This window comes from Vombatus ursinus, unplaced genomic scaffold (genome assembly GCF_900497805.2).
Source record: "Vombatus ursinus unplaced genomic scaffold, bare-nosed wombat genome assembly UNPS02014814.1, whole genome shotgun sequence".
In the NCBI taxonomy this organism is placed as follows: domain Eukaryota; kingdom Metazoa; phylum Chordata; class Mammalia; order Diprotodontia; family Vombatidae; genus Vombatus; species Vombatus ursinus.
Window position 1 is genome coordinate 9,525,532 of NW_020954592.1, and position 27,034 is coordinate 9,552,565.

General features: G+C 37.8%; 1 protein-coding gene across 5 annotated transcripts in view; it reads left to right on the top strand.

The window, feature by feature from the left end:
- GLRA2 (glycine receptor alpha 2) overlaps positions 1-27,034 on the top strand; it is a 277,815-nt gene that overhangs the window by 221,958 nt on the left and 28,823 nt on the right. Inside the window, exons 8-9 of one of the 5 annotated variants that reach the window (XM_027835399.1) lie at positions 26,487-26,501; positions 26,646-26,671. The exons of the other annotated variants lie outside the window; for them this stretch is intronic. Of the exons in view, the coding sequence (XP_027691200.1) occupies positions 26,487-26,501; positions 26,646-26,671 (41 nt within the window). The remainder of the gene's footprint in view (positions 1-26,486; positions 26,502-26,645; positions 26,672-27,034) is intronic. 5 annotated transcript variants of the gene reach the window in all.

Sequence of the window (27,034 nt, forward strand, 5' to 3'; positions counted from 1 at the left end):
TTCTTCTTCTTCTTCTTCTTCTTCTTCTTCTTCTTCTTCTTCTTCTCTCTCTCTCTCTCTCTCTCTCTCTCTCTCTCTCTCCTCTGATCAACGTTAAACACTCCTACTGTGTTAATATTTCTTAAAAACCAGTTTTTTAGGTCACTCTCTTGCTCAAAGAAATCACTTCTTTTCTCAAAAGCCACCCATTGCTCCTGATTGTTTACAGCAACTTTTTTTTTTAACTCGCTCAGAGAATCAAAAAGTATAATGGTATCATTGGCAGAAAAAAAAAGGCTAATTGTGAGGAGGGGAAAAGCAAACAACAAGCATTTATTAAGAGCCCACTATATATATCAGGCATAGTGTTAAGCACTTTGTAAATATTATCTCATTTGATTCTCACAATACCCCTTGGAGGTAGATGCAATTAGAAAACTGAGGCAAACAAAGCTTCTTTGACTTGCCCAGGGTCACCCAGTTAGTAATTGTCTGAGGCTGAATTGAACTCAGTTCATCCTGACATCAGACCCAGCATTCTATCTTCAACTTCTTCAACTAGCTGCCCATGGATGGATATTTGTGTTTTTTTTCTTTTCAGTATTAATAAAAAATATCATCCAACAGCTGTTTTAGCAGCAACTTTCCCATAAGGAGCCTAAAATACATTGTTTACCCTTAATTTTTTTTTATCTAGCTGAACCCTAAACATAAATTTGGTGTTGTGCTTGAATTACTCTTTAAATTATTTTTCAATTTTTACAAATTTTTTAACAATTTTTTGATAACCAGTCCTAACCCTAAAAGCCTGAAAAAAATATCTGTACCTTTCAGGCCACCACTGACCAACTGATATATCATGGAATCATAGAATGTTAGTTCTGGAGAAGACCTTAGAAATGATACTGTCTGATCCTCAAATTTTACAAATGGGAACACTGAAACCCAGGGAGGGTACATGACAAATAGCAGAGTGGAACTCATTATCTTCTCTTCTTCTAGGTTCCCCATTTCTGTCACTGACACCATCATCCTTTCAGTCATCAGGTTTGCCTTTGAGGGATCTTTCCCTCACCCAGCCCACTCTTCCCTCATACAATCAATTGCCAAGTTGTCACTTCTACCTCTGCAATTTCTCTTACCTACATTTATTCCTTCCCATTCTCATTGCTACCCACCTAATTCAGGACCTTCTTACCTCTTGCCTAGAAAGAAGATCCTAATTGTTCTCCTTGCCTCTAGTCCTTCCCCTCTCCAATAAAGTCTTCTGACTCTAGGTCCATCCCAAAGAAAGGTAGAGGACTGGGCAAGGAAGGTGGTAGGGACACTTAGCTGCCTTCAACTATTAGTTATATTCACAAATGCCTCTTATTTAAAGAGCATTGATAATTTCCTTTGATGCTAATGATCAAGTTTGGACAAAGTTTTGACAATGAGCATGGAGCAGTTAATGAGTAAAGAATGTAGTACCTGGATATGGAAGGGTTTGGAATGGAGTATGGATTATGAAAAGGGGCGTAGGATGGTGAGTAAAATATTGGCCTTGAAAATCAGGAAGACCTGGGTACACCCTATGATTGAGTGACCCTGGGAAATTAAGATCCTTTGAGGGCCCCAGGGAACCATCTATGACTATAAGTTACAGGATAATTAGTGATCTACATTGACAATGTGAGCTTTCATAGACAGCTCCCTATACCGATGAAATCACAGGTTCAGATCAACAGAGCAGTTATTAAAGAAGGGCACAAAGGAACTATAAAGAATATATAAAGAATTACTTTTTGGACAACACAAATGGTAGTCTCATACCAAAATGAACACTCAAGATGATTCAGCCATCTGTAGCTGGTTCTCTAGTTGACAGAGTAAATGAATTGAATTGAATCAATTATCCAAAAGGAAGTTTTGGAATGACCAACTAACTCCCCAAGTTTTCTAACACTGATGTTGCAATAGGCCCCAAGTATAGTGAAATTGAAAACTTTGAAGAAGTCTTTCAAGAAACTTTCGATCCCATTCACTAGGAAGAAGTGGCAGAAAAAATGGAGGAGGGCTCTTTATGGAGTGCTGCAAGAAAATGAGAAGCTACATGAAGAAATTGTAGGACAATTTCTTGAGGACAATAAAAATTACCTGCCTAAAAGAAAAAAATAAAAAACTGGTGAACTCGCAGGACATGTGCAGTATATGATAGAAAAGCTGATTGTAGAAAACTTTGAATCAAAGAACAATCAGACATTAGAGGATTCAGATTCTAGAGGGGAAGAAGTAGGCAGAGATTCTGAAAAAAATCCCCAGATCAATACAGGTGATGAAAGAAATGCTCCTTTACCTACAAATGGATGACCATGTATGTAAAAGCATTTTATGTTGGATAGTTGGAAAATAACACTGCCAAAGTTTACCTCCATTTTAGATACATTTTTGGGTTGCTTTTCTAAGTTGGTGAAAACCTTGAACATTTGGCTTTTGAAATAGATACTGAGGGCATGAAATGTAAATGTTGAATAATGGGAAACAAAGGAAGAGTGTCTGAGTTGAGGTCCTTGGAGCCAGTTCCACATTGCCAGCACAAGAGTTGAGTTTTACAGATCAGTTGAGTCAATAGAACCCCCTTACCTATGCAGGTGACTAGAGAGCTCATGGACCATAAGCCCTGTGCCTATTCCCACAAAACAATATCAGTAATCTGAGAACTGTAATAAGTATTCTCTAGCATCTGCAAAGAATTGATTGGAATAGTTCTGAGCCCCCAGTACCTTCTGGAAGTGGAAAAAGGATGATCAGAGAGAAGACAATGGGCCCAGATTCTGAATTAAAGCAGAACTAGGGACAGATGGGAAAGGTTTGTGTAGGTCCATGTCAAACAAATCTTCCTAATGGACAGTCCTGATTAAAACATTCCCTGGCTCAAAAATCTTCAATGGATTTTCATTTACTACCAAGTAAAATATTCACTCCTTGAATTGGCATTGAAAACCTCATACAACCTGGCTCTAACCTACCTTTCTGGTCTGATTTCATGCTACTATATTTCACATATTCTATATAGCGTGCTACAATGAAATGAACACTAGTCTTTGACTTAGAAGATCTGATTCAACGCTTCCATTTGGACACATCATATTTCTGTGATTCTTGGCAAGTCTGAGTCTCATTTTCCTCATTTAGAAAGGGGAATAATTCTTGTACTGCCTAGCTTAGTTGTCAGAGTTATTTTGCAGGGGAAAAAAAAATGTTTTGCAGACCTTAAAACACCATGTAAACTGTTAGGCTTATGCTTCAGCCAAACAGGACTGCTTTCTGTCTCCCAAACTCACTTTGCCTATGCTTGCCCACTGTGGCTTTGTACACTCCATCCCTATGCCTGTTAATAGCCTTCCTCCTATCTCTGCTAATTGAAAGACTTCTCTTTCTTCAGGGGAGGGGGAAAGGGGACATCAGGTGGTACCTCCTCCCTGAAGTCTTCCTTTCCCCCTTATTGTTAGAAATGGTTCTTTTCCTATTGAATCGTTCATAACACTGCTTGATTCCTACTACTCATTTCCTCATTCTTTAACTTGTACTATAAATATTTGTATAGGTGTCTTACTCAGTCTCTCTCACCCCCACTAGAGAGGAGAAACCATGTCATTTTCCATCTTAGTATCTCTAAGAACTGAGCACATATTACCTTATATGTCCATAGTAATCACTTCATAAGTGTTGTTGTTTTCTTAATTGAACTGAAAATACTGTTTAGGCTGCTAAAAAAAACTATTAAGAGGAAGAAACAGTGTCTTTTAACTTAATTAGTCCAATTCCCACTACAACATTATAAGCATGTATGTTCTTGATAAATAATATTTGATGATGATGACATTGAACAGTGTCAGTTAATTATTATTACAATAGCAGCCCAGGTGTCCCTGGTGTCTTTTAAATTGTCTCTTGAAGCTGAGAAAGCAGTGATCCAGGCTATCTCAGCACACAGAGACAGAAACAGCCCCCAAAGGGATTGGGGTGTAGTTGGCTTGGTGAGGGTTTGGGATATGGATTCTAATGCAGGCTCTACAGCTCTATAGCAGTGGGCACCATGGCAAACTTCTTCCCTTCTCCGGGCCTCCTTTTCTTAATCTGTAAAATGAGGCTTTGAACAACAGTAAAGTTTGTTCCGTCTCTAAAATTCCAAGATTCACACTCAGCAGGACTCCAGTGAAGACTTACAGCTGATGGGACTAATGAAGATCAGGTGTTTTTGTTTTCTGGTTTACATCTAAAAGAATCAAATATGGGCCTTTCTGCTTATGTGGTTATCTACACAGTAAACATAATATGTATGAAAACAGGCAAACACAACTGAAGTTTAAAAAAAAAAAAAAAGAACGTTTTTTAACCTCCTACTCCCATGCAGAATGATTTAAAGTGTTGCTGACTTCTTTGTGGAGAAGCATGAATATGCTGAATATGGACCCTCATGGCTAGTTCAGTGGATCAGAGTATGATACTAATCAGTCTGAGGTCTAAAAATCAATTTCACTTTTCCGTTTCCATATTCGATTTCCCAACCTAGGGAAGTTAGCTTGACATGCAGGAAAATCCTTTCTAGTAGTCACAGACTATCCCTTTAACCTTACCCAGTCATCATGCAAATACATGCAATTAGTCACTAGTTGGGTTGGGAGTGGAGGAGAAGGGGAAATTGAGATAGAGGAAGAGACAGAGATAGAGAGAGATGGAGACAAAAAGAGATGCAGAGACTCACCTTGGACAAGTCATAACCTCTCCCAGCTTCAGTTTCCTTATCAGTTATTGTACTACGTGACCTCCATGGTGCTCTAGATCTATAATTTGATTATCTTAGTTCCTTTTCTAGGAAGTTTAAGTCAAAGTAGGAGTGGGAGGGTGATGACTTGCATCATCTAAGACTTCTTTTGTTCCTTCCACAGAACCTAGCCCAGAGCTCAGTGAATTTGTTGTTATTCAGTTGTTGCTTCAGTCCAGTCTGGCTCTTCATGACCCCATTTGGGGTTTTCTTGGCAAAGATATTGGAGCGGTTTTCCATTTCCTTCTCCAACTCATTTTACAGATGAGGAAACTGAAGCAAAAAGGGTTAAGTGGCTTGCCCAGGGTCACACAGCTAATAAGTGTCTGAGGCCAGATTTTAACTCAGGAAGATGAGTCTTCCTGACTCCAAGTCTGCACTCTATCAACTGTTCAGTGAATATGTATTGATCAATTGTTAATTAATTGATAATTATCTCTACTGCCTACTTTGCGCTATAAAAAGATAAAAAGGATGTCCATCTTTGTGTTTCAGTTGTCTATTAAAAAAAAAAAGGTGCCTTCTAGCAGACAAGGGTAAGGAAAGATACTAAGGAAGAAGGAAGTGTTGCATTCTTTAAATTGTGGTGTTTAGAACTCCCTTCCCAGGCAATATGTGATTATGTTTTCAGAGTCCTTCTATCTGGCTGACTTGATTTATATAAAAAGCAGTGGTAGACCCTTCCTTTCCCCCATAATTAGTTTGTTTCTTGTAAACAAAATTAAATGACAAAAGAGTAAACATAATTAGAATTTGTATGGCCTAACAAATTATAATGTAAATGAGAGAAAGTCCAAAATTAAATTTCTGACTGGAGCTGTGTGCATTCCTTGTTTAAATTATTGTAGTTCGCAATGAGGAGCAGAAATGTTTCTGAAGTGTCTCCTCAACTATGTGATTTCATCCATTTTCCCCAGGATGCCTCATTTCTTCTAAACAGATCTGTTGGGTTTTGGCCTGACATCTGCATTTATGGTGCCATCTTTTTTAAAGGCTTAATTTATCTCCTCTCCTGGACCGTATATGATGACAATCTACAAGAGACTGTCAAGATGCCAACAAGGTGGGGATGGTATAGAGACGCTGTTCAGATCTAGGATCCTAGTTTGATGGTAGGATCAGGGAAAGAGGGAAAAGGGGGTGTAGAGAGAGGGGCAGGAAAGGAGAGTGTTGATATCATGCGTCTTTTGCCCAGATGAATATGAATTGCATTTTATATAAACACAGCTTAAATATCATTGGCATCAATCCCAATCTCTATTATGTGTCCCTGGGGCTGACCCCAAATCATTGGTTTCTGTTCCAGGAATACAGGATTTCAGTCAGCCTTCTAGTCATAGAAGGGGATCATAAACCATCTTCTCAATTTATAAATACATTGTACAAAACTGAAGGAATCATCTTGTAATGATCAAGATACTATGCCAAGTACGCCCTTATATCTATCAGTCTTATTCACTTGCAAAAGGAAATTAGATTGTTGTGAGAAGATATGGTCTTTTTCACAGACATTGACATTTCAGGCTTGTGCCCAAACAGTGCAGCCTCTGAATAAGAGGAATAGCTTTCATTTACATAGCACCTTAAGGTTTTCAGCTTTCCTCACAACAACCCTATAGATTAGAGAGTCCAAATGTTATTATTAATTATTATGTTATAGGAGGGGAAAACAAAGTCTTTGAGAAGCTGATTGACTTGACAAAAGCCACGTGATAAAAATTAGCCTGATAGAAAGGAGTCCCTTCTATTTCTACCACATTATTAAACCTCTTAAAACCCGACTCTTTGGAGGACTAACTCTTTTGGGATTTTTAGGCCTTGGATATAAAGAATCTAGAAGTTCTACCCCACAAAACAAAGCCATTAAATTGCTTTAAAGAAGATGTTCTTAACCTGGGATCCATGAACTTTTGAAATACATATATAAAGATACGGCAAAGATACTGGAATGGTTTGCCAATTCCTTCTCCAGCTCATTTTAGAGATAAGGAAACTGAGACAAACAGGGTTAAGTGATTTGCTCAGGGTCACACAACTAATAAATGCCTGAGGGTGAATTTGAACTCATGAAGATGAGTCTTCCTGACTCCAGCCTATCCACTCTATCCACTGTGCCTCCTACCTGCCTCAATTTTATTGACTGATGTCATTTACTTCCACTGCCCCACCCACATTGGAAAAACTAGAAAATACCAGATGACAACAAGGAAACTACTAAGGAAGGCAGAACTGAGGACAATTCTAAAACAGACAGTCTTAACCTGGGGTCAATGAAAAATGTAAAATTATAACTGTATTTCAATATAATTGGTTTCTTTTACAATACTATGTATCATATTTTATACATTTGAAACAGTATTTTGAGAAAGAATCCATAGGCTTAATCAGACAGCCAGAGATCCTGACACAGAAGACACTAGCTAGCAAGTATCAGAGCTGGAACTTGAACTTAAGCCTTTTGATTCAGGCCACTACTATTCTTTCTTGCTTCCAATGGAATTGGAAGAACTTGAGTTTGGGGACACTTAAGGACTGTTGCATTTGTTTGGCTTATATACCACATTGGTTAAACTGTAGACTGTCCTCCCCCTCCAAATATGTTTCTATAGAATCATATTGTAATAATTGTATTACAGTATAATTATAACCGTACTCTTAGTACCATAGACACAATCTGAGCCTGGCTGATCTTTTCAGCTTCAGCGGACACAGTCACATAGTTTACCAACTGGTCCACCCACAAGTTAGAGGAGTTGGTGCTGAGGAGCTCTGCTGCTGCTGGCCCTGTTATCTCTGCCAAGTAACAGAGGCAGATCTCACCTCCTTAAAGCACCTTCCCCCCCACCTCCAAAGCAACTTCCTGCATCCCAGCTTAGAACTCTTTAGTGATAAGGATCTCACTGTAGAGTTCATCAGCTATCCACTTCTCCATTTCCCAGGGCTGGAGAGGACCACATGAGGAGACAAGGAGTAGAATTGGACCCCTGGGAGTACCCATTCCCCAATGTGGGACCTATTTCCCACTTATACAAAGATGCCTCAGAGGCTGCTGCTTGTAATTTCAGTCAGGGCTGTAGAGTGCTCCTTAATATAGGTGCCATGGTGGATAGAGCACGGGGCCTGGAGTGAGGAAGAACTGAGTTCAACCCTGATCTGAGGCACTTTGTGACCCTGGGCAAGTCTCTTAACACTGTTTGCCTCATTTTCATCACCTAAAATGAATGGAGAAGGAAATGGCAAACCACTCCAGTATCGTTCCCAAGAAAACCCTAAATGGAGTCGAGTCAGATATGACTGAACAACAACAAAAATTACCTGCTAAACAAAAGCATGGCAGTTCCTCCTCTCTTTCTTTATTCGCACAAGGCAATCAGGGTTAAGTGACTTGCCCAGGGTCACAGAGCTAGTAGGTGTCAAGTGTTTGAGGCCAGATTTGAACTCAGGTCCTCCTGACTCCAGATCCGGTGCCCTATCCTCTGTACCACCTACCTGCTCCAGACAGTTCTTCCTCTCAAAAAGCTAACATTTTCCAGGAGTTAGTAATACATTCTATATTAATAGAATCATAGATTAAGAGGTATGAAAGGATATGAAAGTCAGCTAATCTATTTTGTTTTCCAATTCAGGTAAATGAGTCAGGCAGAGGTTAAGTGACCTAGAGGCAACTAGCTATGTGGTACAGTGGATAGAGTGTAGGAGCTGGAATCAGGAAGACCTGAGTTCAAATCCAGTCCCAGACAATTACTAGCTGTGTGACCCTAAGTAAGTCACTTAACCTCTGCCTGCCTTAGTTTCTTCATCTCTAAAATGAGAATAATATCTACCTTTGGGGTTTGTTGTGAGAATCAAATGAAATAACCTTTTCAAAGCACTTTGCAAACCTTAAAGCACTCTATATATGCTAGCTACCATTATTTTTTCTCACCATCACACATCTGAGAAGTATTGTCCAGACTCCACTTTTAGCACTCTACCCATTATGTCATGCTGCCTCCTAGTTAAATCATGTTGTTATTGTTCGGTTGTTTTTCAGTCATGTCTGAGTCTTCATGAACCCATTTGAGGTTTTCTTGGCACAGATACTGAAGTGGTTTGCCATTTCTTTCCCTAGTTCATTTTATATATGAGGATACTGAGGCAAACAGGGTTAAGTGACTTGCTTAGGGTCACACAGCAAGTTAGTGCTGGAGTAGAGGTGGAGTTTGAACTCAAGAAGATGAGTCTTCCTACCTCCAGGCCCAGCACTCTATCCACTGTGCCACTTAGCTGCCCAGTTAAACCATAACTTCCCAGTATATTCCTTCTAGCTTTCTTAGAGGCCATGTTATCTAAACCCAACATTTCTAAAACAGAACTAATTACCTTTTCTCTCAAACCCACCCCACTTCTGAACTTCCTATTATTGTTAAGAGCACCATCATCTTCCTAGTCTCCCAAGGTCGTAGTCTTAGGGTCATCCATAACTTCTTACTCATCCTTACCCTACACATCCAATGTGTTGCCAAGTCTTGTCATTTCTTTCTTCATGACATCTCTCCCTTCTCTTTCTTTCATACATAACATCTTCCCTTCTGTACACTCATACAACCATGACCCGGGTGTGGTCCTCTTCACCTCATGTGTAGACTATAGTCCTCAGATTGATCTCTCCACCTCTAATCTCTCTCCATTCCAATCTATTTAACTCCCAAAGTGATTTTCCTAAGCATGTCAATCTCCGTCCCACTCACCCACCCAATCCCACTCAATACATTTAAATAACCCCCTATTACTTCCAGGGTCAGATATGAAATCATGTTTAGCTTTTAAAGCCCTTCACAACATGATATATTTCTACCTTTTCAGGCTCCTTAAACTTTAATCTCTTCCACGTGCCCAAACAATTTTTAATGTTTGTTTGTTTTTTCTTTTGAGTTCCAAATTCTCCACCCCACCCCCACCTCTTTCCTGACATGGCAAGCAATTTGATATAGATTATATACATGTAATCATGCAAAACATATTTCCATATTAGTCATGTTGTAAAAGAAAACACAGACCAAAAAAAAAAACACGAAAAAATATAGTAAAAAAATAATATGCTTCAATCTGTATTTGGACTCCATCAGTTCTTTGTCTGGTGGTGGATAGTAGTTTTCATCATAGGTCCTTCAGAATTGTCTTGAAACTTTGCATTGTTGCGAAGAGCTAAGTCATTCACTGTTGCTCATCATACAATATTGCCGTTAGTGTGGTTCTGCTCACTTTGCATCAGTTCATTAAGTCCTTCAAGATTTTTCTGAAATTCTCCCATTCATCATTTTTTAGAACACAATAATATTCCATTACAAGCAGATAGTACAATTTGTTTAGCCATTCCTCACTTTCAATTCTTTGCCACCACAGAAAAAAAGAGCTGCTATAAATATTTTTGTATGTATAGGTCCTTGTCCTTTTTCTTTGGGATACAGACCTAGTAGTGGTATTGCTGGGTCAAAGGGCATGCACAGTTTTATAGCCCTTTGGGCATAGTTTCAAATTCTTCTACATAATCACTGAATTAGTTCACAACTCCCCCAACAGTAAATGTTATTAATGTCTCAGTTTTCCTACATCCCCTCCAACATTTATAATTTTCCTTTTCTGCTGTATTAGTCAATCTGCTAATTGTGAGGTAGTACCCGAGAGTTGTTTTAATTTTCATTTCTCTAATCCATAGTGATTTAAAATATTTTTTCATATGACTATAGATAGATTTGATTTCTTCATGTGAAAACTGCCTGTTTATATCCTTTGACCATTTATCAACCGGGGAATGACTTCTCATCTTATAAATTTGACTCAGTTCTCTATTTGAGAAATGAGGCCTTTATCAGAGATACTTACTGTAAAAAACATTCCCACTGCTTTTCTTCTAATTTGATTGCATTGGTTTTGTTTACGCAAAAACTTTTTAATTTAATATAATCAAAATCATCTATTTTACATTTTGTAATTCACTCTGTATCTTGTTTGGTCTTAAATTCTTCCCTTATCCATAGATATGACAAGTAAATATTCCATGCCCTCTTAATTTGCCTATGGTATCATCCTTTATGTCTAAACCATGTGCCCATTTTGACCTTATCTCAGTATCTGGTATGAGATGTTGTTCTATACCTAGTTTCTGTCACACTGTTTTCCAGTTTTCCTAGCAGTTGTCAAACATTCATTATTGTTCTTAAGATTTTACAGATAAGTTTTTGTTTCTAAATGTACATTATCTTTGTTTGCTATCTCTCTCTATTTGATCAAACATTTGCTGACTAAGGTTTTTCCTGGACTCTTTTGATCTCTGTTGTAGCAATTACCGTACATTTAACTTCTGGATGAAATTAATATAATTGGTAGATATAATTTCTGTTGTCCACTTCCCATTTTTGATTTTCAATACTTGTGTAAATAATTCCATTTTAAATCTTTTTAATTGTATATCATATTTTTACCACTATTCTTTCTTCTTAGCTCTCATAAGTCATAAGCTGACAATTCCAACATTCATAAGCAAGACTTTTTCTATTTGTTAAAATGTCAGTTTCATTCTTTGTGATGTTATTTGATACTTACCTTGTCCAGAACCTACAAATTCTTTTTGTATTTTTTTTGAAAAAGTGTTCATGCTATAGAAACATAGGATTTCTGTATAATCTATGTCTTTGACTTCTCATTTCATTTTTTAATCAAACATTTCCGTGTATTTCTCCCCGTCTTAACCATTTCCCATCTTTGCACTGAAATCTCTGAGTATCAGAGTATATGTTATTTTGATTTGGAAGATCCACATTCTTCACAGAACTTCTCTACCACTTTTCCCTCAATAACAAATATTGGTACAAAATCTGCAAGCATTTTCATGGTGATCTTTTTTGCAAATATTTATTACTACCATGATATTCAACATATGATGACTAAATATTCCATGAAAAATATTTCTTGTTGCTTTTGGGCATACAATGAAACCTATTCTCCCATTTCTTTTCTTTGTCTTTCCAGAGGATACTATGAGCCATCTTTCCATTTAGCTACAGCTTCCTTCTTTTTTTCTTATTTTATTTAGAGTTATTAGAGAAGAATATCAGGATTATAGTGATTCAGCTCTCCCAGCAATATATCCACTCATCATTCATTAGATAAGAATCATACATTTAGAATATCAGCAGTCACATTAAGGATTGTGGTGGCCTAAATAAAAAGGTCCTACTCCAAGGTAGAATCATGGGATGTGGGTAGCCTAGGGTTTTTGAAGACTAGGCCAGCAGATTTCAAGCTCTGACAGATTGTACTAGGCTAGAAAGTGTTCAGTTAGGGACCCGGCAACAGACCAAATCTGTTTTCCAAGGATGAGCCCAGCTAACCACAAAGAGACACACCACATGACCAGTTCATGATGAAAAAAACTATTTTGACCATTGCAACCTACGAAACAAAAAAGTATGCAAAAAGGCCTTCATGCAGGGTCATTGCCCCCTCTGGCTTCTGCAGTGATAGCAGCCAAATGGTAAGAAAGGGGTAAAGGATGCTCAAAATCACACAAGTTTTTCAAAATCAACTCACTTCAGACTGCCATACAAAAACGTAAAATGAGAGAATGATAAAGTGAGCCCTTCTATCACCAATTTAGAACTGGAATGGACCTCAAAGACCATCTAGTCCAACCCTCCTATTTTATAGCTAAGAGATTGAGACTCAGAGAGACTAGGCAACTTGCTGAAGGTCACCTAGGAAGTAGATGTCAGAGCTCAGATCTGAACATAGGCCTCATGACTCTAAGTAGAGTGATCTTGCCTCTGCATGATGGCGGCATCCAAAGTTTCGGCATCCAAAGTTTCACAACATTCTCATCAGCAATGCTCAGAATATTTAAATGCCTACAACATAGCCAAGAACATTTCATGTTCCCGGCAGCTCTGTCTCTTTCTGAAGGATAGTGTTTTCTACTCATTAGAAAACCATTTTCTGATGATTACTTCAGCAGCACATATGTACTAAAATTGTTGCAACAGAGAAGATTAGTAGCGTGACTGATCCTTCTCAAGAATGATAGACAAATTTGGGAATCATCCTGTATTTTTGAACAGAGTTAGGGATATGGCAGATAAATAAAAAGAAAAGAAGGTCATTAAAGCTTTTTCCTTAATTCACAAAAGAGAACAGTGGAAAGAGAGAAAAATCACAGGCAGCTTTGAAAGTTACATTTAAAATGTATTATATACATTTTTTTAAAAAATACATTAAAATTTAAAATATAAAAAGAAAAGTAGGCTGTTCATAGTAGAGATTCTTAGTTTTGTGTGTAATTCTCTTTTTCTTTTCTATTCTTTATCTGGAAAACACCCATTTCACTTGGTATTTATTAAATTCAGAATAAAAATGTGTAATTGTTCATTTGATTAATAGAACACTAATAGAGATCCAGTGTTGAAATAGAACAAATATGGCATCTACCAAAAAATGTAGTCAATATATTCCTTCTATTAGTTCCTGCAAATCATTATTCCACGTGCTTTCCAATGATGTTCTGCCACGGGTTCATATTACTCAAAAGCTGAGGATGCCCAAGAAAGGGAACTAATCATCCACCCAAATGGTATGATTTGAGAGTAATCAAGAAGACCTACCTATCCTAAAATATTCACCTTCCTCCTCCCGAGCCTGTCATGGTGCTTGTAAATCCCACCATTAAAGTTCCTCCTTTGGGACAAGGAACTATGTCTAGACACAAGGCAATCCATTGCTCCTTTAGTACCCACTAACACATTAGGATCATAAAGTTGGAATTGAATGAAACTTAGAGGTTTTCTAATCCATCTTCCCAATTTTACAGATGAGGAAACTAAGGCCCTGAGATGTTAATGTAATTGCCCAAGTCACATAGATAGATAATAAGTGGCAATTAGGATTCAAACCTAGTTCCTCCAACTCCCAATCTAGTGTGCTTTCTCTTGGACCCTTTCTGATTATCAAACTAGAAAGTTGCCATCTAGAAAAAGTCAGAACCATGACAAATAATGGAAAGAATACTGAATTTAGAGTCAAAGGACTTAGGTTTGAGTTTTAGTATAACAAGTCACTTAACACCTCTGGGCCTCAGTTTCCTGATCTCTACAAAACTAAAAGGAATGTCCTTAATGAGCCTAGAACCTACCACTCTTCTTAGTTTGAAATATTGTTTTAAAAAAAATACATTTTTGTGTCAAATTTTCAAGGAAGAGATAAAGTTGGGAGAAATCTGAAGAATGAGATGAAAACATTTGGAGCATCCAGAGATGGCAGGGAATACAAAAGAGGTATCTAATCTAATGTACTTCTTTGATTAGTAGTACACAATGAAGTATTGTGGCTAGAGCAAAGAACTTGGAGTCAGAATGACCTGGATTTAAACTTCTCTTTACGTACTTAGTGACTGTCTGATGTTGGACAAATCACTCCCTGTGCCTCAGTTTCCTTATTTATAAAAGAAAGTTGGATTTGACCGCCTCTAAGGTCCCTCCCAGCTCTAAATGTATAATCTTGTGATTACTTCACAAATCTGCCTTGAGACAGATCTGTCCTCAACTCATTTTGATTAAAATTAGTTCCCTTGGGAAATATCTTACACATTTGTCTGTAAGTCATGCCAAAAGTCCTGTATTCGAATAGATTTCGTATTATGAAAATAGGCAACAATGTTCTAGTTGACAGGAAATGAAGCCATCTCTGAGTTGTCTAAGGGAGCCTTAGTTCAAACTTGCAAAATGGGCTTTGTCTTTATCTTTGTTAAAAAAAGAAAGGAAGAAAGAAAGAAAACAAACACACAAACAAAAAACCATCAACTCCCTAACAGTTATTCTGGCTTATATTAGCAATTCAGTTTAGCAAATTTTAATGGGCTCAAGGCACTGAACTAGACACTAAGTATATAAAAATACAAATGAAACAGTACAAGTTTTTAAAAACATTATATTTCATCAACGGATAAAATAGGAAGGAAGGAAGGAAGGAAGGAAGGAAGGAAGGAAGGAAGGAAGGAAGGAAGGAAAGGAGGAAAGGAGGAAAGGAGGGAGGGAGGAGCTCTTGAGATACAACAGGAAATAAGCCTTAAGAGTTTACTATGTACCAGAGATAGCATCTGGCAATTTGAAATAGGAACAAACAGGTAGGTGGGAGCCAGATTGAAGAGGGCTTTAAATGCCCAGCTAAGGATTTTGTATTTTATCCTGCATATAATAGGGAGCCATCAGAGAATTACTGAAGCAAGAAGGAGTTATGAAATAATGGGTTTTTTCTTCGCAGTTTGCTGCATTTTTTCATGTATTCCACTGTGTGTTTGCACAAGGTGTTTAAGAAAGATTTCATAGCCCATTAATTAAGGCAGCACTTGTTTTCATAGCTCAGTTGGCACTGAGGATCCTAGAAACATCCAATAGAATAGAAGGTGGAAATATCTGATTTATGATTTAAAGATTGAAGTCTTTGGATTTGACCAAGATAACCAAAAGCTCAGTGCAAACTAGGAATTTGGACTGAATTGTGTGCAATATTAAAGAGAAAGTGAAAAGTGATTCTTTTTTAGGTTCTGAGGCAAACTAATCTGGGAATAACTACCATTCCACGAGAGAGCTGAGCCCATTCTCTGTCAAGGGCACAAAGCTTGAAAGATTTTTATGGTGTTTTTTGCAATCTTGTTCCACTCTCCTAGGTATTATGACAGACTTATTTTAAGACTTTCAAGGAGGGTTGTTTCACAAGACATCAAAAGGTCTGAAAAAATATTCCTGCAAATGAACTGTTTATCTTTTTAGGTTGTCTCCTTCTCAATTTCCTAATCTTTTTCTTTATTTTCCAAACCTCCTTGCCCCTTGGTATCTTCTCATTTCTTTTCTATCCCACTTTCAACCCTTCGAGTATGTGTCTACTTCCCCTCTCCTTTCCTTTTCCATAGTCCAAAGACTTGACTCACTAGTTCCCCCTGCTGGTTTTCCAATGTTCCCACCTCGGTACCTTGCTAACCACATTAGCCTGCATGATTCCATTGTTTTCCTATTCTCTTCTACCCTCCTCCCTGACAGTCAGCATAGCAGAGTGGATAAAACGTTAGCCTTGATACTGGGACGCCCTGGGTTTATACCCAACCTCTGACACTTAGTAGCTGTGTGGCTCTGGGCAAATCACTCTATCTCACTTTCCTTATCTATAGAATGAGAAGATAGGGTTTGAATGCCTCTAAAATCCCTTCCAGCTCTGTGAAATTGATACAGGTTTTCCTTAGAATTTTACGGAGTTTTAATTGATTATAATGGCTACAGGAAAGTCCAAAAGGATTTAAAATAGTAAGGGAAGGGACCTTAGATCCAGTGCTGGAAGGAACCTCAGAAGCCTTCTAGCTTAATCCCCTAATTTTACAGAAAAAGAAACTGAGACACAGAGAAGTTCGGTGACTTGTTCAGCATCAGTCAGGTGGTAAGGAACAGAGACAGTATTTGGACCCACTCTTCTGACTCCAAAGCCAATGTTCTTTATAATGCGACATAGCATATTGCCTCTAAAATACAAGTGGAAGAAGTTACAATTATATGTCTTAAAAGTAAAAAGTCTTAAAATTAAACTTTACAACAAAGGACAGGAGTAGATAATGCACAAAGAGCAGGAAACACAAACAACCAAAAGAACTTGAAAATATGTATAATCTTATTCAAAACAGCTATGTTATCACCACACTGCTGATTAAAATGGCAAAAGTAAATAACAATAAAAACTTCAGGTTAGATTAGTGAGAAAACAGGGACACACATTACTACTGGAAGTCTGAGGGGTGGAGGGAGTAACTCAACCTCTTTGTACCTTAGTTTCTTTATTTATTAAATAAGTACCTTGAACTCAGTCACCTCTAAGGTCCCTTGCAGTGTTAAGTCCTCTGATCTTCTAAAAGCATTCGGATCACCTAAAGTAAGAACCATAAAATTTCTCATACCCTTTTACTCAAGTAATCCTACCAGTGAGAATAGATACCATGAAAATAATGAAAAAAAGGAAAAAAAGAAAAGTATCCGTGCAAAGATGTTTATGTTTTTGTTATATATGATGGCAGAAAACTAGAAACAATTATAAATAGTTGGAGATAATGGAATAAAGGAATAAACCATAGCCCATCTGTGCAAGGGAGTATATCTCCATGACTCATAACAAATTCAGAGATGTACAGAAATATGGAACTGGTTACAGAAAATCAATGCAATGTGAAAAGAGCAGAACTAAGAATACAGTATACAGACTGACAACTACATTAGGAGATATACACAAGCCTCATACTTAACAATTTTAATTGATAATGCTCAATATCAGGAGAGATTATAGTATAAGGAAAATTGTAGATAGAAATATTTGTGCCTGTGGCAAATAACACAAAACCCAACCTCAAATGTTTCTAGGGAGGCCAGAGACCTCCCTAGGTGGTGGGTAGGACTGGAAACAACTCACCTGGGCAGTGGTCTGCCAGGGGGTGGAAATACCTGGTGACTTCTTCTTTTATCTAGTCTTGCTAACTAGGAGTTCAATTCATTTCTTCCTAAATCACTGAAGAACATGTAAGTACTATCATTGACCTCAAAATTTTGGTGCCCTGTGGCAAAGTCGCAGTTTCCCCTTCCTAGTTATGGCTCCAAATATTATTTATTAACATTTCCTTCAACATTAGTGTGCCTATTTTGCCTAAGTATTTCTCAGCTCCTCTGCTATACTCTTACTGAAATTACTTGTCTCATAGCTTATCCCTGGACCTTGCTACACCTCCATCCATGTGACTGGGACTGTAGCTCAAACTCTAGATTATATAGCCAAGGTAGTTGTTTGTCAGATTGTCAATTAAAGCTTCAGAGGGATTCTCGATCTCTCTTAGAATCTATTTCCTACTCTTACCTCCAGGTATGTAAAAATTTTGGTTATAAAAGGAATTTCTCCAATCAGCTTTCTAAAGGGTATGCCAATAGGTTTTATGTGATCTTACAAAAGACTTTAAACTCATTTGCTAGGTTTTATTTACATAGTATTTGTAATAATAATAGCTACCATTCATATTGCACTTTAAGACTTACAAAATGCTTTACATATGTGTCACATCTGATCCTCACAACAACCCTGGGAGATAGGTGCTATTATTATCACCTTTTTATAGGTGAGGAAATAGGCTAAGAGTGGTTAAGTGACTTGCCCAGGGTCACACAGCTAGTAACTGTCTGAAACAAGATTTGACCTCAGATCTTTCTGACTCCAGTTCTATCACTCTATGCCACCTCAGAACTATATGGAGGTTGAGGCAAAAATCCCTTGTATCTTTGATCAAATAGGTTTGTTTATATGACTACAAGTTCAGCATGAACCAGTGTGATGAGGAAGTTTAAAAAAAAATAAGCTAATGTGATTTCTTCTTTTTATTTTTTTGTCCAGACTTGCGATTTTTAACAAGCTCCCTCCACTAACACAGACCAATAATTGTTTTGCACTTTATAGTCTCAGTGGCCTATGAAGACTTATCTTGGAACATATAGCCCATATATGTCAGAGAAAGAAATTTAATTTTTTCCCCTGACTTTAAAAGCAGCTTTCCATCTGTTAGCCATCCAGGTGGCATGGTGCATAGCATGCTGAACTTGGAGTCAGAAAGACCTGTGTTCAAATCCTGCTTCAGACACTTGATAGCTGTGTGACTTAGCTGCACTGTACCACTTAAGATCAGTCAGCCTCAGTTTTTTTATTTGTAAAATGGAGGAATACTAACCTCATAAGGCTGTTGTGAGGATCAAATAAGATACGTATGCAAATAATCTTACAAACCTAGAAGTGCCATATCTCCTAAGCCATAGGGTGTCTCCTAACATGGTATTGTTGTTCATTAATAAATACATAATACACAGAGAAAAGTTGTGAAGCATGGTAAATAGCAGACATCAAAGTCAAGAAGACCTCATTTAAGTCTCAATTTTCATGTATGGTCTTGAATAAGTCCCTTCATCTTTAAGTGCCCCAGGATCTCTCTGAGACCAGTCATTTCCAAAGAGATGTAGGTCAATATTGGTGGAGGGAGGTTCCTCCTTGGAAGTTTCCTATGAGATCATAAATCCAATATAAAATAATAATAAACCTTCAAAACAAGAAAAATAATAGTGCTGCTGGACCCCATGCTAGATACATCTGATGTGCTTATTGCAGTTTTGGATGCCACATTTCACAAGGAATATTAATGACCGAGAGCATGGCCAAGGGAAGATGACCAATATGGTGACTTAACATCTTATCCATCAAAGAAAAATTGGAACTTTTAGCTTTCTTATAGGAAGATCACTGCAATCGTTGTCAAATGAATGAAAGACTCTTATATGAAAGGACAGCTAGGTGGCATAATGGATAGAATGCTGAGCCTGGAGTCAGGAAGACTTATTTTCAAATCTTGCCTCAGGCACTTACTAGTTGTGTGACCCTGAGCAAGTCACTTAACCCTGTTTGCCTCAGTTTCCTCATCTGTAAAATGAGCTTGAGAAGGAAATGGCAAACCACTCCAATATCTTTACCAAGAAAATCCCAAATGGAATCATGAAGAGTCAGACACAACTGAAATGACTTAGTAACAAACAACAAATCTCATATGGAAGGACTGACTTGCTCTGTGTGGCTCTTGAAAGCAGAACTAGGCCCAACAAGTGAAAGGTACCTAAGGCAGATTTCAGCTAGGGCCCTGGACCTAGAGTCAGGAAGACTGTAATTAAAATCCAGTCTCAGGCACTTAGTAGCTATATGACCCTGGACAAGTCACTTAACTTCTGTCTACCTCATTTTCCTCTTCAATAAAAGGGGGATAATGATAGCACCTACCTCCCAGAGTTATCGTGAGGATCAAATGAGATATTTGTGTTTTGCAAACCTTAAAGACTTATATAATTGATAAGTATTAATAATAAAAAGAGATTTATCACAATTAGAGCTATATGGAAATGGAATGGGGTACCTTAGGAAGTAGCATATCATCCTTCTAATCATCCAGGTTTACAACCTTGGTGTTAATATTTCCCTCTTGCTTACAAAAATGAAACAAAACATAATGTATAAGTTGTGGATCTGGTTTTCACGACCTTTCTCAACTTGACTTTTTCATCCTTATCTTACATTACTTTTTGTTCACAGACTCTATATCCCAATCAGACTGAACATTGGACATTTAGGAATGTCCATTCCTAAAAGACAAGCTGTTGCTACTGACAATGAGGTATTTTTTTTAAAAAAAAATTAATATTTTGCTTTTCCCAATTATGTGTAAAATCAATTTTAATATTATTTTTTTCAAATTTGAGTTCCAAATTCTTCCCCTCCCTTCCTCACCTCATTCCCTCATTGAGAAGGCAAGCAATTTGACAAAAGTTATACATGTATAGTCATGCAAAACATTTTCATGTTGTCATGCTATGAAAGAAAAAAACAGACCCCCTCAAAAAAAACAGACAAGAAAAATAAAGAAAAATTATCTTCTATCTGCATTCAGGCACCACCAGTTCTTTCTCTGGAGATGGACAACAACTTGTCTTGGATCATTGTATTGCGGAGAATAGCTCAATTATTCACAGTAGATCATCATACAATATTACTGTTATTGTATACAATGTTCCCCTGGCTTTGCTCATTTTATTTTGTATCTATTCATGCAAGTCTTTCCAGGTTTTTCTGAGAGCACTCTGATCATCATTTCTTATAGCACAATAATATTCTATCACAACCATATACAAAAACTTGTTCAGCCATTCCCCAATTGGTGGACATCCCCTCGATTTCCAATTCCTTGTTACCACTAAAAGAGCTGCTATTAATATTTTTGTACACATAAGTCCTTTTCCTTTTTATTTTTTTAATATCTTTGGGATACAGACCTAGTAATGCTATTGCTTGATCAAAGGCTATGCATGGTTTTATAGTCCTTTGGACATCGTTCCTAACTGATCTCCAGAATGGTTGAATCAATATACAATTTCACTAACAGTGTGTTGGTGTTTTAATTTTCCCACATCTCTTCCAACATTTGTCATTTCTTTGCCTGTCATATTAGCCAATCTGATAGGTGTGTGGTGGTAGCTCAGAGTTGTTTTAATTTGCATTTCTCTAATCAATAGTGATTTAGAGCATTTTTTCACATGACTAGAGATAGCTTTGATCACTTCATTTGAAAACTGTCCATATCCTTTAATTATTTATCAATTGAGGAATGGTTCTTATTTCTATAAATTTGATTCTGTTTTCTATATATTTGAGAAATGAGGTCTTTATCAGAGAAACTTACTGTAATTTTTTTTCACAGTAATGATTACTAACTATATTTTTCTCCATTTTATTTTCCCCATTTATCTGACTCTGTCTCTCTCCTTTCACCCTGTCCATTCTCAACTGACAATGACGTTAACCAATTCTGCCTCTCCCATCTTCCTGTATTGGCTAAGGCCATCCATACCACTTCCCTTGAATGTGACTTTCTTGTCTTCCCTCCCCTCTGCACCAAAATCAGGTGAACTCTCTTCCAGATTTTTAGTCTTGCCTACTCCCTCCACATGGAAATGATGTCTCTTTCCTCTAATTTCTCATAGCACTCTGTTCCTCTCATTTAGTATCTGTTATTACTTAAACTAAACTTTGAAGGAAGTGAAAGAGTCTAAGAGGCACAGATGAGTAGGGGAGTGCATTCCAGGCACAGGGGACAGCTTGTGCAAAAGTCCAGAGAGGTGAGATGAAATGTGATGTATAAGTGAAAAAAGTAGGCCAGATCAACTAAAATATAAAATGACCAAACAATAGAATTGTGTAATAAGCCTGCAAAAAAGGAAAATGGAACCAGATTGTGAAGGCCAAACAGAAGAGTACATACTTTAGATATGTATTACCATTACTATATGTATTGCCTGGAGGCAATAAATAGCCACAAGAAGTTTTTGAACAAGGCAGTGACATGTGCTTTAGGAATGTCATTTTGGCAGCTTTGCAGAAGAATGAATCAGAGAGGTGACGGCCCTGAGGCTTGGAGACAGACCAATCAGAGGAAGCTTATAACAGCCTAGGTGAGAGGTGATTAAGGCCCAAACTATGGTAGTGGTCATGGGTGTAGAGAGAAAGGATGCTTTGAAGAGATGTTGAAGAGGCAGAATCAATAATACTTGACATCTCATTGGTCATGGGCGATAAGCATGAGGGAAAAATCACTGATGACTCTGATGTCTGGCAGCCCTCTATAACCTGGCCCCTTCCTAACTTTTCAGTCTTCTTATACTTTATTCCCCTCCCTCTTTTCTACAATCTAATGACACTGGCCTCCTTGCTCTTCATTGTACAAGACACTGCATCTCCCAACTTTGCATTTTCACTGGCTATCCCCCCTGTGAAGAATACTTTCCTATATTGTCTCCACCTCCTGGTTTTCCTGGTTTCCTTCAAGTCTCAGCTAAAATCCTACTTTCTGCCAGAAGTCTTTCACAATTCAACTTAATGCTAGTGCCTTCTCTCTGAGATCATCTCTACTGTATCCTGTCTAATTCTTGTGTGTATAAAGTTATTCACAGTTTGCCTTCCCCATTAGAATGTGAGTTACTCAAAGGAAGGAACTTTTTTTGCTTTTTTTTGTGTCCCCAGTGCTGAGCACAGTGCCTGGCACATAGCAAGGGATTTTGTAAATGACTGGTGACTTGGATTGACCTGAGATTGTGAACTTTGGAGAGTAGAACAATAATGATATTCTTGACAATAATAAGGAAGTTTAGAAGAAAGGTAAGTTTGGAGGAAATGATGATGAATTTTGTTTTATATATGTTGAGTTGGAAATATCTATGGGTCATCTAGGTCATGAAGGCAATTGATGATGCAAGACTAATGTTCAGGACAGAGAGTAGGGCTGAATATGTAATTTGAGTGTCATCTGAATTCAGATAATAATTGAAGGTATAGGAGGGATGAGATCACTGGGACAGAGGATGTTGTTTGTTGTTGTTGTTGAGCTATGTCTGACTCTTCATGACCCCATTTGGGGTTTCTAGGCAAAGATATTGGAGTGATTTGCCATTTCCTTCTTCAGTTCATTTTACAGATGAGGACATTGAGGCAAACAGGGTTAGGTGACTTGCCCCGAGTTACACAGCTAATAAGTTTCTGAGGTCAGATTTGAATTCAGGAAGATGAGGTCTCCTGACTCCAGGCTAGGCATTCTATCTATTGTACCACCTACCTGCCCAAGACAGAAGATTCACAGGGAGAAGGAAAAGGCAAAGGAGAAAAAAAAAAACAGAGGGTCTAGCACAGAGCCTTGGGGCACACCCATAGGGAGGGAAGGGGACATGGAGGATTATTCAACAAACAATACACTATCAATCAACTAACAAGCATTCATTTATGCTCCTACTATGTGCCCGGCACTGTGCTAGTACTAGGGATATACAAAGTGTTAAACACAAGGTAGTTTGGGGGACAATAAGAGTTGAGGAGAATGAAGAAGACTTTATATAGGAGTTGGTAGATGTAGAAGGTGGTACATAAGCTGTATGTTGAAGGAAGGGGAGTGTTCTGTGAGGCAAAGGTGAGAAAGGAGTGAATTTCAGGCATGGAAGATGGCCAGTGCAAAGACAAGGATATGGTAGATCGACTATCATGTGTGAGAAATAGCAAAAAGTCAGTTTGGCTCAACTACACAACGTGGGAGTTATGAGTAATGTTCAGTGACAGGCAGGTTAGAAATCTAGATTGGGGCTAAGTTGCAAAGGGCTTTAAAAACTAAACAAATGAGTTTTTACTTTATCCTAGAGGTCATAAGGAACCATGGGACTTGGTGGATTATGGGAATTAACATAGTCAGATCTGAACTTAAGAAAAATCACTTAAGACAGCAGAGAAAATAACTAGGAACCTACTGCAAAAATTTAAGCGAAAGGTGATAAGGACCTGAACTAAGATGGTAGGTATGTGAATGCAGAGAAGTTATCGGATGCTAGAAATATTGTGGAGGTCCTAATGGCACGATTTGGCAACTGATTAGATCTGTGGGGTAAGGGAAGGTGAAGAATCAATAACAATGCCAAAGTTATTAACCTGGGAAATGAGAAGGATGGCAGTGCCTTTGACAGAAATAGAGAAATTTGGAAGAAGGGATGGCTTAGGGGAAAATATAACAAGTTCAGTTTTCAATATGTCGAATTTGAGGTGTCTCTGAGACATCCAATTTGAAATAATCAATAGACAACTGGTGATGTAGGCCTGAAGCTCAATGGTGAATCAAGGGCTTGCTCTCTCTTGCTCTCTCTCTCTCTCTCTCTCTCTCTCTTTCTCATTATAGATGTATGAACGTATAGTGTGTGTGTGTGTGTGTGTGTGTGTGTATCTGAGTCAACTGTATAAGATAACAGTTAAACAACCATTATAGCTAATGAGGTTAATGAGAGACTATAAAGGGCAAACAGAAAAGTGCCTCAGCCAGAACCTTGGATAACACCCACAGTTATGGATGTAAAGTGAATGGTGAGCCAGAAAAAGATGTGAGATTGTAGATAGAAGAGAGAAGTATCCAGGAAGACAGGGTGGTCAAATATAGCATAGGTCAAGAAAGATGAGGACTGAGAAAATCATCATCAGTTTGGCAATTAAGAGATTATTGGTAACTATAGGAGAAAACAATTTTAGTTGAGCGATGAGCTCAGAAGCTATATTGCAGGGGGCAGCTAGGTGGCACAGTGGATAGGGCACTGGTCCTGGAGTCAGGAGGACTTGAGTTCAAATCCGGCCTCAGACGCATAACACTTACTAGCTGTGTGACTCTGGGCAAGTCACTTAAACCCAATTGCCTCATACAAAAAAAAAAAAAAAGGAAAGAAGAAACTATATTGCAGAGTTTAGGAATGAGTGAAAGGAGAGCAAGTGGAAATAGTAAGCTTTTTTCAAGGAGTTTGCCTAGAGAGGTAGATTCTGGTACATATATACATACATACATATATACATACATACATACATATATACATACATACATACGTACATATATACATATTTGGTCTTGCCATGGAGAACAGTCACTTCTTAATCAGAGACTGGGCAAAGAAGTAGAGAGTATAGAATTTTACCAAGTGGTTTTGAAATGAAGAAACTAGGAGAAGAGGTAGCTAACATAAAATTACCTCAATTTTCCCAATCAAGTAAGATAATGTTTTACTCGTGATTTGTATAACAACAGCAAAAAAGTTCTTAAAGTGGGTTATCTAGCTTTTTGACAAACAGAACAGAAGATAACAGCAAAGTCTTAGCTGAGGGAGAGGGGAGAAAGAAAAGGGGGGAAAGAAAAGGTATGGTATCCTTGAAGAGGAAAGAGAAGATCTGCAATAGCTTGTGTGAAAAATGACCTAGGGAATCAATTACGAAAGAAGAAAAGGATTGCCTTGCTGCAGTGTATGCCCTGCTGAAGCTAGAAAACATGAATTGTATAGTAGTTTATATTATTGTTCCAGGAACTAAATATCCCCTGTAATGTCATTTCACCTGATGTCATTTTTTCGTGTGAAGCACATTTATGATGTTAGTCAAGGTACAACTGTCATTTTTGGAATGAATGATTTGCACTTTAAACTGCCAAAAATCCTCTGTGCCAATGGGCACTGACTTTCATCATAAGATTATATTGTGATGTGGAAACAAATTGACAAAAATCTCTTTGTATTATCATGTCAGAGATCTTGAATTCACTGTGACAATAACTTTTCCTTTTGTTAACTATGAACTATTCACAGTAAGCTATTTTTAGAGTAACTTAGATTCTTTTTTTTTTATTCCAGGTTTAAATATACAAGTTATAATAGTCACTTAACCTAAATAAAAGTAACCTTAACAACACAATGATAATGTCTCAGTGGACTTTAAGTGGGAGAAGGATCACTTTGCACAGTCACAGCTTTAAATGTGTCATCTATCACTAGTGGCTTGATTGCAAGATGCTTTTATGTATAAAGCTGAGTTGCCTTTTAGCTATCAATGAGAGATGGCTTAGAGATCATTTCATCCAACCTCTTCATTTTATAGAGGAAGCCCAGAAAAGTCAAGTGATCTGCGTAAGATCACAGGAGTGGAATTGGACTGGCAAAAGTGGAATTTGGTCCTCGGACTCTAAAGCCAATACTCTTTCCACTATACCTTGTTGCCTCTCCTAAGTGTCTTTCTGTACATATCGTTAGAAATAAAGAAGGAAAGAAGGAAAGATAGAAGGAAGGAAGGAAGGAAGGAAGGAAGAGAAAGGAGGGAAGGAAGGAGGGAATAAAGGAAGGAAGGAGGGAAGAAAGGAAGGAAGGAGGGAAGAGGAAGGAAGGAGGGAAGAAAGGAAGGAAGGAAGGCAGAAGGAAGAGAAATGAAGGAAGGAGGGAAAAGAAAAAACTGTGAAGGCAAACTTATAAAAGTATAGTTCTTCTGGAAGAGTCCAATCTACAACAGACAGTACTTTAAAAGGAAGAAGCATACATGGATGAAATCAACCAATGAAAAAAACAAGCATCCCACTATAGAGAAAAATGGGTTTATTGTCAAGATGCTGGGGGCAGGCATTGGAAGTCTTCAAACTGAGCCCAGAAGGGTCTTAATGAAGTATTCTTTTTCACATGGGAAAGCATTAGAGGTCTTCAGACTGCATCTGGGGGCAGCTAGTTGGCACAGTGGCTAGAGCAATGGCCCTGGAGTCAGGAAGGCCTGAGTTCAAATCAGGCCTCAGACACTTGACAGTTACTATCTGTGTGACCCTGGGCAAGTCACTTAACCCCATTGCCTAGCAAAGAAAAAAAAAAAACTGGGGCTGGATGAGCCCTAATAAATAATGTAGTAGGAAGGATTCTCTTTTTTCAGACATGGGTTGGACTAGATGGTTATTGGAGTCCCTTCCAATTCTGAAATTATGTGATTACTAGAAGTTATACCATACAAATTCAGTAATAATGCATAGTCAACAAATGGAGCAGGCACCTTTTCACACAAGACCAAAGTAAAGGGTAGATACAGTAGGTATATGGCTTAAATATACATGATTCTATCCTATCCCACTCTGTAAAATGGCACATGATTTCTGTGCAATTTTTAGTTATCTTTTATTTCTAGTGAATTCTTTTCAGAAATAGAGGTAATCTATCTCCTGTATTCTCCAGCAGAGATTTTGAAAAGCTGCTAAGTTCTGTATCGATTAAATAGGTTGCAAGGAGTAAATGAAATTATGACTTT